This window comes from Dipodomys merriami, unplaced genomic scaffold (genome assembly GCF_024711535.1).
Source record: "Dipodomys merriami isolate MVZ:Mamm:240054 unplaced genomic scaffold, mDipMer1.0.p SCAF_15, whole genome shotgun sequence".
NCBI lineage: Eukaryota > Metazoa > Chordata > Mammalia > Rodentia > Heteromyidae > Dipodomys > Dipodomys merriami.
The window spans coordinates 31,013,966-31,028,735 of NW_027202826.1; the positions used below are offsets into that span (position 1 = coordinate 31,013,966).

The following is a 14,770-nucleotide window of genomic DNA, read 5'->3' on the forward strand; positions in this document are numbered from 1 at the left end:
TTCCTTATGTATACATGGGAAAGAAGCTATGCAAACAATACCACAGGAAAAAACTCATTCATACACAGATTATAATTGCCTGTCTCTATGAAGTCTTGCATGGATGAGACCAAATGAAAATTTTACCCGACTCACAATTATTTCAGCACCTTAAACTCTCTACACCATGAGGCTAGTTTCCCTAAGAGTGGAAACGTTGGATTTTTGAATCCTACCCAGAGCAGACTCATTTCCTGAATCCTACCTCTGGGCCAGAATGATTTTCTCCTCTTCAAGGTCTTCATCCATGAGACTAAGCCATGTCTCATACATGCCAGTGTGAAACACACCTCCTTGCACATTGCGAAGAAAATCCTTCCAGAGACAAAAGCAGGATATTCTGATGCAACAAACTATGTCATACAATTATAACATGCAGGTGGAAGAAATGGATTGACCCCCATCCCTTCTCAATGAGTGAATCTGTGACCTACACTGCCCTCTCTTCACTTCCTACATACACAGGTGCCAGCAGCCTCCCCACCTGAACTGAAAGCACAAAGCAGAGCATGGCAGTGCTGCTGAGGCAGGAAGGATTAGGGACCTGGTGAAGACAACTTAGAAACAGGTATTTGGAAACATGCATGTGCTATATGTGCTTCAAACTGAAAGAAGAGGATCGCTTCTTTTCTCAAGGAACAGACTCTGTTTCATAACAGACTACACCCCTTCCTGACAGGAATGCCCTCTCAATTAAAAAGCACCCCCACACATCACAAACCAGAATGGAAAACAAGAGCCAGGAACATCAAAAGAACTAAGTGAACAGTGCCTAGTTTAAGAAAATTCTCAAACACCCTCCTGCATTAGGTACGGTGGGAGTGAGGACCCATCTCCCCTTTCTCTGAAAACTGCTACTTGACTGGAACTATCTACTCTAAAGGACAATGCTGGGTATGCAGTGGTTCTAAATCCTATTGCTGAGCAGAAATAGGCCCACACATTTCACCTGTTTCTTTGCAGTTTTAATTGAACCAGTAGTGTTTTTTGTGAATTAAATACTGCTGTACATATCATATGGGAAGGACTAGGTATACAGTATGTTAGTTCTGAATTTTGGCTTAAAATTCCCCAACACTCTGCAATGAATGAAATACATCATCTTACACCTGTGAGTACCAGTTAGTTACCTTTCCTTTTACATCCACGAACAGTACCTATATTAGGTTCCTTTCAGCCTGTTGGATAAAAGCACTTGTCCATCCTCATCAACATGCATCAATAAGAATTTAGATGTTACCCCCCTTTATGCTGAAGGTTTTGGGAAAATTACGAATCCAGGGAACATTCCTCAATACAATAAACGCTGTAAATGATAAACCTACAGCCAGCATTATACTTAATGTTGAAAAACTAAAGACATTTCCTCTTAACTCAGGAACAAGACAAGGATGCCCACTCTCTCCACTTCTCTTCAATCTAGTATTAGAATGCCTAGCTACAGCAATAAGACAAGATGCAGACATAAAGGGGATCCAAATAGGGAAAGAAGAAATAAAACTCTCCCTCTTTGCAGATGACATGATCTTGTATTTAAAGAATCCTATAGACACCACTCCCAAATTACTCAAGCTGATTCAAAACTTCAGAAAAGTAGCAGGGTATTAAATTAACCCCCCAAAAACAATGGCTTTTCCGTATGCCAACAATGAGAAAAGTGTGGCTGAAATTAGGAAAGCAACTCCATTTGTAATAGCCCCACAAAAAATAAAATACCTAGGAATTAACTTAATCAAAGAAGTGAAGGACCTCTATGATGAAAACTTTAAAATCTTGAAAATGGAAATCCAAACAGAACTTAGAAAATGGTAAAACCTCCCATGCTCCTGGATTGGAAAGATTAACATCGCTACCAGCACAACTATGTTTATTGCAGCCTTATTTACCATAGCTAAGATATGGAACCAACCCAGATGCCCCTCAGTAGATGAATGGATCAAGAAAATGTGGTATATATACACAATGGAATTCTATGCCTCCACCAGAAAGAATGACATTGCTCCATTTGTTAAGAAATGGAAAAACTTGGAAAAAATTATATTAAGTGAGGTAAGCCAGGCCCAAAGAAACATAGGTCCCATGGATTTCCTTATTTGCAATATCTAGATATGTATGAGTCAAGCAGAAAAGGTCAGATAATGTGATGTTAGGAAAATGAACCCTTAGATATGTATTTTAATGTTTTTTTCATGCAATTGTTTCTAATGCATTTATAAGATTATTTCTTTGTTGTTTTGTATGTCCCTCCCCCACAGTATAACTCCTGCTTTCACTATATTTGATATCAGTATAACTTGTGGAGGAAATGGGGAAAAACAAGTCGTTTAAGGATACAGGTGGACCTGTTGCAACAATGAGAATTACAAGTAGTCATGTCAAAAGGGAGCTTTACAAAGTTGGTGCGGGGGGGCTGGGGGGGGGAAGATTGGTTGTGGGGGTGGGGAGGGAGGCTGGGAAGGGATGTTAAGGGTAAACAAAGTAGGGGGCTGCAATGCTTGATAAGAAATGTACGCATTATCCTGCCCATGTAATTGTAACCCCTCTGTACAGTACTTTCACAATAAAAAATTAAAAAAAAAATCAATGGCTTTTCTGTATAGGAACAATGAGAAAAGCACACCTGAAATCAGGAAAGCAACTCCATTACTAATAGCCGTCTCCCAATAAAATACCTAGGAATTAACTTAACCAAAGAAGTGAAGGAACTCTATGATGGAGACTTATAGACAAAGCAGAACTTAGAAAGTGGCAAAAACTCCCATGCTCCTGGATTGGAAAGATCAACATCATGAAAATGGCTATTCTTCCCAAAGCTATCAACAAATTCAATCCAACACCTAACAATATTCCAACCTCATTCTTGAGGAAATAGAAGAGGCAATCCAAAAATTCATATGGAACAATAAAGGACCTAGAATAGCAAAACAATCCTCAACAGAAAGACCAGTGCTGGAGGAATATCAATATCAAATTTCGAACTCTACTAAAAAGCCATACTAATCAAACAGCTTGGTACTGGCACAAGAAGAGACTTCAGGACTAATGGAATAGAATGGAAAAGCCAGAAATGAACCCACAGACCTATAGCCACTTCATCTTCGATAAGAGAGTTAAAAAATAGAATGGAAGAAAGACAGCCTCTCCAGTAAATGGTGCTGGGAAAATTGGTTAATCACTTGTAGAAAACTAAAGCTAGATCCTTATATATCACACTGCACCAGAATCAACTCCAAATGGATCAAAGACCTCAGAGTACTCTGAAAACATTACAGTATGGAATAAGAGAAACCCTTGGTCTCCTTGGTATAGGCTGAAATTTTCTTAATAGAGACACAGAAACCCAACAAATCAAAGAGAGGTTGGGAATTCATGCAAATGGGATTGCATTAAATTACAGAAATTCTGCATGGCAAAGGACATAGTTAGCATGATTAATAGAAAGCCCACAGATTGGGAGAAGATCTTCACCATCCATACAATGGACAAGGGTCTCATATCTAAAATTTAAAATGACCCAACAATCCTACTTTTGGGCATTTACCCAAATGATCACAAATAAGACCATATTAAAGCTATCAGCACAACTATGCTTATTGCACCATTATTTACCATAGCTAAGATATGGAACCAACACAGATGCCCCTCAGTAAATGAAAGGATCAAGGAAATGTTTGATATATACACAATGGAATTCTATGCCTCCATCAGAAAGAATGATATTGCCCCATTAGTTAGGAAATTGAAAGACTTGGAAAAAAATACATTAAGTGAAGTAAGCCAGGCCCAAAGAAACATAGGTCCCATGGTTTCCCTTATTTGCAATAACCAGCATATATCTGAGACAAGCAGAAATGGTCAGATACGTTGAAATTAGGCGAAATGAACCCCAAGATAAGGACTCAAATGTTTTTTCTTTCTTGCAATTGTTTCTAATATAGTTATATGTTTTTGTTGCTCTGTATGTCCCTGTCCAATGGAACAAGCCCTGTTTTCACTGTATTGGATGTTGGTATACCTTGTGTAGGGCAAAGGAAAAAAACAAATTCTTTAAACAGGGACACAAGTGGACCCATTGCCACAGAGAGATGTACAAGACATTATGTTGAAAGGAACTGTACAAGTGTGGCGCAAGATATGTTTGTGTGTGTATGTGTGTGTGTGTGTGTGTGTGTGTGTGTGTGTGTAGGTGTGTGTGAACACATGGGTGTGAGTGAGTGTGTTGCGTGTGCTTGCGTGTCTGTATGGGTGCATGTGTGTATGTATGTATGTTTGGAATTGGCGTGGGAGGGAGATGGGAAGTGATGGGAAGGGGAAACAAAGGAGGAGGCAACAATGCTTGATAAGAAATATATCCATAACTCCTCTGTACAGTACTTTCCAAATTAAAAAAAAAAGAATTTAGATGTTGACAACTTTGGACCTTTGAATCTCAAGGTTAGTGACCTGCACATGTAAGCTTCTCCCACAAGATCATTTTGAACAACTGATCACTAATTGTTGATCCCATAACGTGGCCTATTAAAATGTATATACACAACATGACACAAACGGGAAAAATGCCCACAGTGTTGGGTGTTGTGTGAACATTCTCGAAATCGCTCCATGGTACATTCATCATGGTTCTGAGCTTATATTTATCTCCAGGCTGGGTTAGTAGAACTCTGTATGCATCTGTCATGTTATCACCAAGAGCAAGACCAGAGAAGCTGAGATGCACTAGTCTACCTCTGGCTAGGCAGTGATGTGAGTTTCAAGTGGGCAGTACCAAAATTGTGATTTCATGAACAGTAATGCATGCCTATCTTCCTGGCTGAAAATTATTAGCATGGCTGATGTCTACACCAACAATGAAAGGACATAAAAAAGGCCTAGAGCAAGTGAGAACAAAATTATTTTTATAAAGCCATTCTTAATCATTCTCCCATGATTTTTCTGTAGTGCTGTTCAAAAAGAGCAAAATGTATAGATATATTGGTTCTCTATTGAATACTTCCTTCTACAAGCATAAAGATATTTGTAATCTACCTGTATCATTTCAAACTTTACGTACTGATGGTGAAACTCAGGTGAATTTTCAGAGAGCACAGATGTTTGGGCTGCTTAATTCAAGTTAATGATCAAATTTATGGGTAATGTGGTAAGAAATGACTTTTTAGGTAAGTATAATAGTGGGATGTATGGGAAGAAAGAAAAACAGAAGAAAAGGTGCAGATGGAGGATACTGAGAGAAGAGGAGCGTCTGCATATCCACACCAACTTTCCTGTAAAGATATTGGAGATGGGCAGGAATGGTGGCATGAGCTGGCTCTGCTGGCCTGGCAAATCATGATGGGACTCATTCGGGCCTTCACCTTTGGTTATGAATGTTTACAAATTCTATATCATTTTGTGCCTTTGTGCAACCTTCCTTAAAGAAGGCAGTGCTGGGTGCTTGTTTGGCAAATATGTAGCAGGACTTGTTGGTGCTCATAGTTGTATTGTCATGGCGATTTACAGTGATACAGTAAATCAGATCACTCATTAGTTACTTTGGGCATGGGTGTTCAGGTCGGAAGATGAGAGGAGCTGAGGTGAGAAGACAAAGTAAACAGACAGAACACACAGACATGTGTCTTTTCATTTCCCACATGCTTGATGTGTGAGGCCCCTCATGGTTCTTGGGTGATTGTGGTGCTGGTGATGCAGTGCTGTGGGCTCACAGTGAAGCTGCCTCCCTGGGTGATGCTGGCTGTGTCCTACCTTTAACACTGAGGCGACCACAAACACGGATTCCTGGTGCAGGTCCACTCGGGCTCCAGACATGAGTCTTTCTTTGAGGGCTCTGAAGGCTTTGACGCTGCCTGACTTTCTGAAGATGCCCTCGGTGAGCCGCCCCTCCTGACTGAGGAAGGAAATCATCTCCTGTGTGGAGGAGAGGAAAGAAAGCCTGGGTCCTCCATGTCAAACGGCACAGAGCACCACCTCACATTTCTCTAAGTAAGATGTCTAAGTGTGCAAGGCTCCAGTGCTCAAGGTAGGTGACCTCATTAATAATTATGTTTCGTTGTTGGAAATATATTTTGTTGTTGTTCTGTTATTCTAGGGTCAGACTCAGAAACATTGAACAGTGAATGGATTTGTTTGTGTAATGAACTGACTGCTAAAACTTCTACTTAATGCTTCCAGCTTCGGCTGGCCCAGCCTCCTTCTAACACACCTGTCCCCTCACACCTTCCCAAGAATGCTAGCTTCCTGCGCATTTCTTCTCTTTTAATTTCCCATTTATAAATTCTGTAGTTGCTAGATTCTTCACATCACATTCATACTTAGTCCATTAGGAAGTTTTCCCTGATTGTATTCATCACTGGGGCCTTGCTCTCTTTGGTTCTATTTTGGTGTCCCCTGTTTTCAGAGTTGAGGACTTGTAGTGTGACCTTGGACACAGTCCCTTCTTAAGTCCTAAGCCCTTTCCCTCCCTCAATCCTTTATTCACTCTTTTGGTCCTTCCCTCCATCTTTTCTTTCCTCTTCTCCTTTCCTTCCTTCCCTCCTTCCTTCCTTCTTACGTTCACATATGTCCCCTGTTAAGTTCCAACGCCCACTAGCCAGGCTGCCTTTGTTTCCTCTGACCCAAACTTCTTTATTTTATTTTATTTTTTTAGTGTGAAAATACTGTACACAGGAATTACAATTACATGGGCAAGGTCATGAGTACATTTCTTGTCAAGTATTGTAGCCTCCTCCTTTGTTTCCCCTTCCCATCACTTCCCATCCCTCCTTTTTGCTAGATATTTTGGAATAGTAATCAGTGGACATTTCCTCCTGTGCTGGCCTGAAATTTTAGTCTTCCAGGTTCTGGTGTCCCAATGACCTGTGATTATAATAATGTACATCCTTCCTACAGCAGTATGTCCATTTTTGGATTTTCTATTATTTTTCTAAATGTGAGATTAGAACTAGGGTGATCCTATCTGCCTCCTTAAATTTCTGGGTAAAATGTGAGACCAGGGCATTCTCTGTTGCATCCAAGGGAAAATTCCCATCATGTGTTAGTGATTGTACACATGATAGACATCCATTCATCCAATCCTCACACACACACTATAGTAAATTAGGATTTTGGGTGTGCATGTATGCATGGCCTGAAGCTTTGAACTGATGGCTTGAGTGCTGTCACTAAACTTTGATGCTCAGGTCTTTTGGCCTAAAACTTCAGCTGAAGTTCTGCTTCTGGTTTTTCAGTGCTTCATTAAAAACAAGAGTCTCATGAACCTTCCAGTCTGGGCTAGCTATGGAGCAGAAATCTCAGATGTCACACTCAATCTCACACTTCTGTGGAGCTAGGATTACAGGCGTGACCCATTGTTGCCTGGTTAATATACCAGGAAGAAACAGTGAAAACAATATCAATGGTTTTTCAATGATACTCTACCTTGTCACTTAGATTTTGTTGGTTTCTCTTAGAGGTTGAAGCTTCTTTTTCAACCAAATGAAAGCAAAGTAATATCTTTCTTTTCCTTTTTGCATACATCACCTAAGAGTCACCATTGTAGCCAGTTTAAAGCACACAGTCCATTGGCCTTCAGTACAAACACAATACTGTGTGACCAGCTTCCTCAGAACTTTTCCATTTTCCTCCATAGAAAGGACAGATCTTTTAAACACTATCTGTCCATCCTCCTCTCTGAAAACCAACAACCACCAGTGTGCTTTTCTGATGCTAGGAACTATTAAAATATGATCTTGTCTAATATATGTAAATAACTAGACTGAGGAATGTCTGAGGAATGTCTATGTATGTGACTGGAGACATTTGCAAGTTGGAAGAATAAAGCTGGAAGGGAGCATGAAGGAGGGAGACTCACAGCTTCACATGCACAGTGCCTGGAACTACAATTCTGCAGCAGGGAATGAGGCTTCTGGTGTACCAGTCCCCCACTGAAGGGAATACTTACCTGTTGGGCTTGACTTAGGGAATTGTACATTGTGACATGTTTATATCTTGGAGCAATAGTAACAAAGCACCCCCACCCATTGTCTGATGCTTTGCTGAATTGGACCTGGGGCTCCATGAGAACACTCCTCTCCCTCCCCTGCACACTCAGGAGGTTCCTCTCCTCAGGAGGGCAGCAGATACCAAACTGGGACCTACCAGAAGAGGGGAGGGTAGATTACCATCCTTACAAGCAGCCTCCAGGGAAGTCCCAAAGAGCAGTCTTGACTTTACACGTGAAGATTTCTGGGGTCTGTTCTCCTTGGCTGTGCTGGACCCCCGCCCAAAAAGCCAGTTGATGAAATATCTTCCCCTTCCTTCTTTCTTCTGCTCTGACTCTAAAGAAGCAAAAGTTTTCAAGGGATCACTTTAATTTCCTAGAACCTAAGCTTCTGTGTCAAATTATCCACATTCTCTAATGGCTTAATTCCCTTTACTATTGAGTCTTTGCCCAAATCAGTAAACTGTGGGTTATGGCTAGGGGCCTGAGCACACTCAGTTTATCTTTCTGATTATTGTGGCCAGCTCTCTTGCACCTACAAAGTTCCTGAGTTGAAGTAGGGCTGTCTGGTGTATCTTTCTCTTTTGAAAGGGAAAGCTACCATTCCAGTGGAGTTTTATAACCATTCACATTGAGAGCCATTGTCCTCCTATTTGAATTTCTGCATGTGTCCCATTGATCACTTCCTGTATCAGGTTATCTCCCCTTATCACACAGCGTGCCTGCCAGGTGAAAGACTACGAGTTTTCTGGACCTTTGTTTGTGGGTTTTTTTTTACTTTAATATAGTTGTGAAGATATCGTAAAGAGGGTTTACAATTACATGAGTAAGACAATGAGTACATTTCTTTTTTTGTCATGCTCTTCATATATGTGTATACATGTTCATATACATATAGAATAAAGATAATGTACAAAGGTGTTAGTTACATGAGCAAGGTCCATTTCTTGGCAAGAATTGTTAAATCTTCCTTTGTTGCTCTCCAACTGTTTCTTCTCTCCCTCTCCTGCTCCATTCCTCTCTCCAAAACATTATAAATTTTATTTCCAAGTATCTTTTCAGTAGCATTCTTGCAGTGGGTCAACCTGTGTCCTTGTTATTTCCATACCCTCCCCAAAGTAGATAAATTTATAGAAGGTGCACAGTGTCAAATTCATCCGCAGTGACCCCAAGGGATATACTATAGAGGGACGAACATACAAAGGAAACACAAATCTCATTGTACATGGCAAATAACAACAACAAAGAAAGACCACTTCTGTTCACATCTTGGTGTTCATTTCCCTTAACATCATCTTATATAGTCATATTACAGAGTTTTTTGGTTCTGCTCATCTGATAAAATTACCCTAGACATATACTAATTATTGCCAATGAGGGAAACTGTGGTTGTCTTCCACTGTTCTCTGTTTAGCTACTCAAGAAGTTGCAATCTGAGGTTGGTGGTTCAAAGCCAACCCCGGCAGGAAAGTTGGTGAGGCTCTTTTCTTCAAAAAAATCACCAGAAAACTGGAAGTGGCACTCTTGGGCAAGTGCTAGAGTGTTCGTCTTGAGTTGAAGACCTGAAGGATAGAGCCCAGTCCCAGAGTTCAAGCCCCACAACTGACCAAAAATATGCAAATGTTTTCCTTTTGGGTGACTCTAGTCACATTCTAGTTTTCACCTAAGGAAAAAACCCTAATTCAAGCTTGCTGTATACATTGAATATTCTCCAGAAACTTTGGAGGATGTTGACATCTTTTCTTCTCTTTATGTCCTCCCACAGGCTACCTAGTGATCTCTGGAGCCTTGTCCCTGACATGAGCTTTCTCTTTCAAAGGAGCCCTTTACGTCAGAACCAGAGTTCTATTCCAGCTTTTTCATGGACATTTGGAAATAAGACTCTCAGGACTTTCCTTTGCACAATGACTTTACTCTGAGAAACTCTGATCGCAGCCTCCTCAGTAGCTGGAATTACAGCTTGAGCCATATGTACCCTGCTTCCATTTACTTAAATGTGTTTTTTATGCATGTCAAATGCTTTAAGAGACCATAGAGGTCCTGAATTGTACAGAAGATAGAGAACTATGTAGCCATATAGAAGTGAGAGGACTCACCGTTCAGTTGCTGGCCCTGGGCTGGCTGCCTTGACTTCAGAATGAACCGGCCTCCTGTGGCTAGATAGCACTGCTCCAGGATAGGACTCTGAGCAGTGTGAGTCTCATGTGGCCTTGGTCCTCGTGGCTGGTATGCAGTCTCTCCATACTGACTCATTTTAATCACATAGGGATTTTCATGCCCTATGGTGAGAAAACGCAGCAAGGACTTTCATTGGAATAGGAGCCCAGATTTTGACAATGAATTTCCAATCTGCTTTCTACTTCATGAAAACAAAACCCCTTATTTTAATCAAGAAAGCTCATGTTTCTTATCTTTATGTAGTGGTACAAAGCAGTTACTACTCAACAAATCGTTCAGGAATAGAAGACGTCTTGGCCAATATCATCCAAAAATGCTATACTTCAAGTGAATAAAGCCAACTACCTAGTTTTCTCCTCAAACCAAGATTTGCCACATGAAGAAATGAACCTACACACACACACACACACACACACACACACACACACACACACACACACACACACAGACACACACACACACAAATCAAGTGGTGTCTGCTCAGCATTTATTGAAAAACGTACAATCTAATTGTATAGGCAATAGTTACCCTTAGTAATATTAAGCTTAACTCTTAAAGAATCAGTATTGGAGAATTAGAAATCCAACTTTGACGCCATTCCCTCCCATTTGAAACTTTCTTTGATACTTACCAATGAAGACAAAGGGAACTTCTTCATTTTCAGAATGGAGCCACAACTGGTAGTCATTCTCGGAGCCCTGGGGGAGAGAAGGACTGAGTGTCACACAAAGCCACTCACAGTGGACCCAAGAAGGACACAGTGCCTTACACAGCTGTGTGTCTAACAAGGAAAGCTCTGCTTTTGTCTTTTAGGGGGTTAGTGATGGGCTGGCTTCCTGAGTAGCTAGGACTACAGACATCAGCCACACCTGCCTATCCTGAAACTTTCTTACTCAGAGTATTACACTAGCTCATCATAGATAGACTTTTATATATAACGGAAATATATGGAGTTAGCAGGTCCAAATTATATATCAACTTCCTTGTGTGTTCAATTGCACTTGGCATGAGATTAAGAATGAGATTTTAAGAACCCAAGTATAGATTCATCTCAAGTCCAGCTCCCTGCAGGTTCTCAATCTTGAGGCCAGGAGAAGACCGATGTTCGTAGCACAGTAGTACACACATGAGCATAAATGTATCTCTATTCATCTCCATTAAGAAATAGGTTTTTAATTTTAAAAGAGCTTACAGATCACTTACTTTTATTCCAATGTTGGAGAGTGACTTTCTGATAACATCCTTCACTGTATCTGAGTTTTGTGCTAAGACAGTTATTGGCTATAAAACATATGTGAAAAAAGGTACATATTAAGAAAACAAACAGTATCATTGTATAATTATCACCAATTTAGTTTCCTGATGAGTCAAGCAAAATGTGATTTCAGGTATTTAAAGGCGACAACTGTATAGTGCACAAAGCCTTGAGTAGAACTGTTTATTTATTTGTATAACATGAAGCCAGGAGAAAACAACTCAGACACATGGAAACAAACTGCACATAGGTCAAATCTGAATGACAGCTGAAGAGACACCAGAGCATATGGAGAACAAAAGGTACTGGAAAACCATTAATATATTGAGAGGGGAAAGTTGTGAAGGCCTAAAATTCAGTGAAATGTCTTTCAAGAGACAAGGTCAAATAGGAACCTTGTTAGGTAGGACATGGTACCACAGAGCTGCCCTGGACCCACAAGCATGAATATGGAGCCTTCCCACAAGCTGATTATCAATCAATAGGCAGATACTCAGCTCTTCAGGAGAAATGACATGCACCTGCAATCTTTACTTCAGGAAACTTAGACCTCAGTAAAGCCCACTTTTATCATGTAGTGCTGAGCTAACAGATTGTTCTCTAAGCATTTTTGCTATTGGAGTGAGTCAGGTACAGACAAGTCTGTGTTATCCACTGAGAACCATGCAGCCTTCTCTCCCTCCAGTGATGACTATGGAACTTGAAACAGATCAATCATTTTCAAGACATTTACTAGCATCCACTTAGTAATGTTGTGTCCTTCTGCTTTCCCCTATCAATACTAACTTGTGTATGTATATGGACACGTGTACTTATATGATGAACATGTGCCTATATATATACTGAAATTTAGTAAAGAAGAGAGAGTATAAATATAAAGAATATCATTACTCTTCAGAAGTAGTCATGTAGGCTGACAATGTCTTAGAACAACTTATAGAGGAAAAAAATATCTTAAAACTTAGGTTAAATGTTTCTACATAAGAAAATTGAGGTAACAGAAGCTGACCTTCTATATAATATTTGGCATTGTTCCATCGTTTAGGAATTCCACAAAAACAAATGGAATTCATGATAACCACTCCAAATATAAATAAAAAATAACATAAGAAGTACTCTTATTCCAGGAAGACTATCCCCACTTACTGATAAAATTGACCTTGTTTACAATAAAACTGTGATAATTTATGTATATTAAATGTGAAAATTTCCTTCAAAATTTATACATGTTAGCTAAAGAAAGTGAATAAAGATTCTTACTATAAGGTAAACATGTATTTAATTAATGAAAGTCATACATGTCCACATGATAAAGCAATTTTTTTAAAGGACATTCCTTTTGTGTTTTTTCTTTTGCTTTTGTTGTTGTGAATGTTGGATATGGGGCCTGAATTCATGCCCTGGAGTCCTTCTCTGACATCTTTTTGCACGTGGCTAGTGCTCTAGCACTTTGAGCCCACAGCTCTACTTCATATACAGGAAGCTATGATACAATGAACAGAAAACTAAATTGTTCCAAGTGGAAGATAATTGTTCAGAACATAGAGTACTGACCTAGACTCATTGCTCTAATCTTTATATTTGTAGATATAAGTAAATCAAGCTCATCTCTCAATTTTGACCTTTCTTAAATTCTTAATTTTCTTCCTCTCATTGTTCTTAAAAGTTTCCTTACCATTGATAATTTATAAAAATCTCCCACCTTTCTAGCGTAAGCATGTAACTATAAATTTCCACTTTATCCTACATAACACTTACAAAGTGATTGTTCTTAACTTCATGGGTGAAGATCTGAAGAGGAATGCTATCCTCATCTTCTTCCTCCTTTGCAAGGTTGATATACCTGATTCATTCAACCCAGAGTAGCACAATTATTAGCTGGTAACTTTTTTTTCAAATCCATCTTTATTGTTGATATTTTTCAATCTGTATTTCATCGTTTATAAACACTTATGGAGCCATTATAGATTTTAATCAACACAATAGCATTGTTGGGAAATAGGATTTGAAAGAAAACATTATTCTGGAAGGTGACCTTTGGGAAGGCATCATATTCAGTGTTTCAAACTTCACCATCTAGATGGGAGGGCCGAAGCCTGCCTGGACAACTAAAAGCAACAGTGGCTCTGAGCTAGCTCAATGGAACTCGGGAATATAGATGGGGTCAAACGTGGCCCTTGCACTCAATGTCTGTGTACCGTTTCTCTGCTGCAGGCCGTGACACTAACACTGTAGCCACAGCACCACTTCTGGCTCTTTTGACAGTTAAGTGGAGATAAGTGTCTCTTGACTATCTTACGCAGAATGGCTTCAACCTGCAGTCCTTATATCTCAGCATGCTGAGTAGCTGGATTATAGGATTGAGACACTGGTGCCTGATAACCTGTATATATTTTCAGAAAATTTTAGCTCAAGTTCATCAATACAATGAAGGGAGATTTCGGGTGGATGTCCTGAATGTCTTTAAAAATAAAGACTGTTTATGATTTAGAACTGCAGCCATGGCAAAAAATTTCCATAGAAAATGGGGCAGAATGTATTGAAGATATTGGTTTTCAGGTACCCATTCCCTAACAAACTAAAAATTAAATAAAAGCACTTGCTTAATACCTTTGCAGAAAACTGATCCATTTTTCTTTTTGTTCACAAGAACTGCAAAATAAAAGCAGAGACAATATTAAATTACATCTCATATACAATGTCTTTACAGTCATTAAAGGTAAAAGTACTATCAATTCATTGATGTCCAAGCAAATCCAGAACTGATCCTACTCATAATTGGGGTTTGATGGATTCTTGGCCTTATAAGGGTGATCTTACTGTAATGTGAGGCAGACTGCTGTAGAAGAAAAATGGATTGAATGGAATCCCTGCCACTGTGTGATGCAAGCCTCCTGACCATACTTCAATCTCACACTAGGGCTACCTTCCATTTCTCCTTGGATAAAACTGACAGAGATAGGTATGAGTCAAGCGGAAAAGGTCAGATAATGTGATGCTAGGAAAATGAACCCTTAAATATGTATTTTAATGTTTTCGTTTCTTTCATGCATGTATTTCTAATGCATTTATAAGATTATTTCTTTGTTGCTTTGTATGTCCCTCCCCCACAGTGTAACCCCCGTTTTCACTATATTTGATGTCAGTATAACATGTGGAGTAGATGGGGACAAACAAGTCGTTTAAGGATTCAGGTGGACCTGTTGCAACAATGAGAAGTACAAAATGTCATGTCAAAACCAGCTTTACAATGCCGGTGTGGGGGGGGGGAGGGGGGTATAATTGGGTGGGGGGAGGGGGGTAAAATTGGGTGGGGGGAGGGGGG

General features: G+C 39.7%; 1 protein-coding gene across 1 annotated transcript in view; it reads right to left on the reverse strand.

Annotated features, from left to right (window-relative positions):
* Positions 1-14,378, reverse strand: part of LOC138826743 (rho GTPase-activating protein 20-like) — an 88,704-nt gene extending 74,326 nt beyond the window's left edge. Inside the window, exons 1-3 of the mRNA XM_070021984.1 lie at positions 14,350-14,378; positions 14,056-14,097; positions 13,204-13,288 (exon numbers count right to left, since the gene is read on the reverse strand). Coding sequence (XP_069878085.1) covers positions 13,204-13,288; positions 14,056-14,097; positions 14,350-14,378 — 156 coding nt within the window. The remainder of the gene's footprint in view (positions 1-13,203; positions 13,289-14,055; positions 14,098-14,349) is intronic.
* Positions 14,379-14,770: the final 392 nt, after the last annotated feature.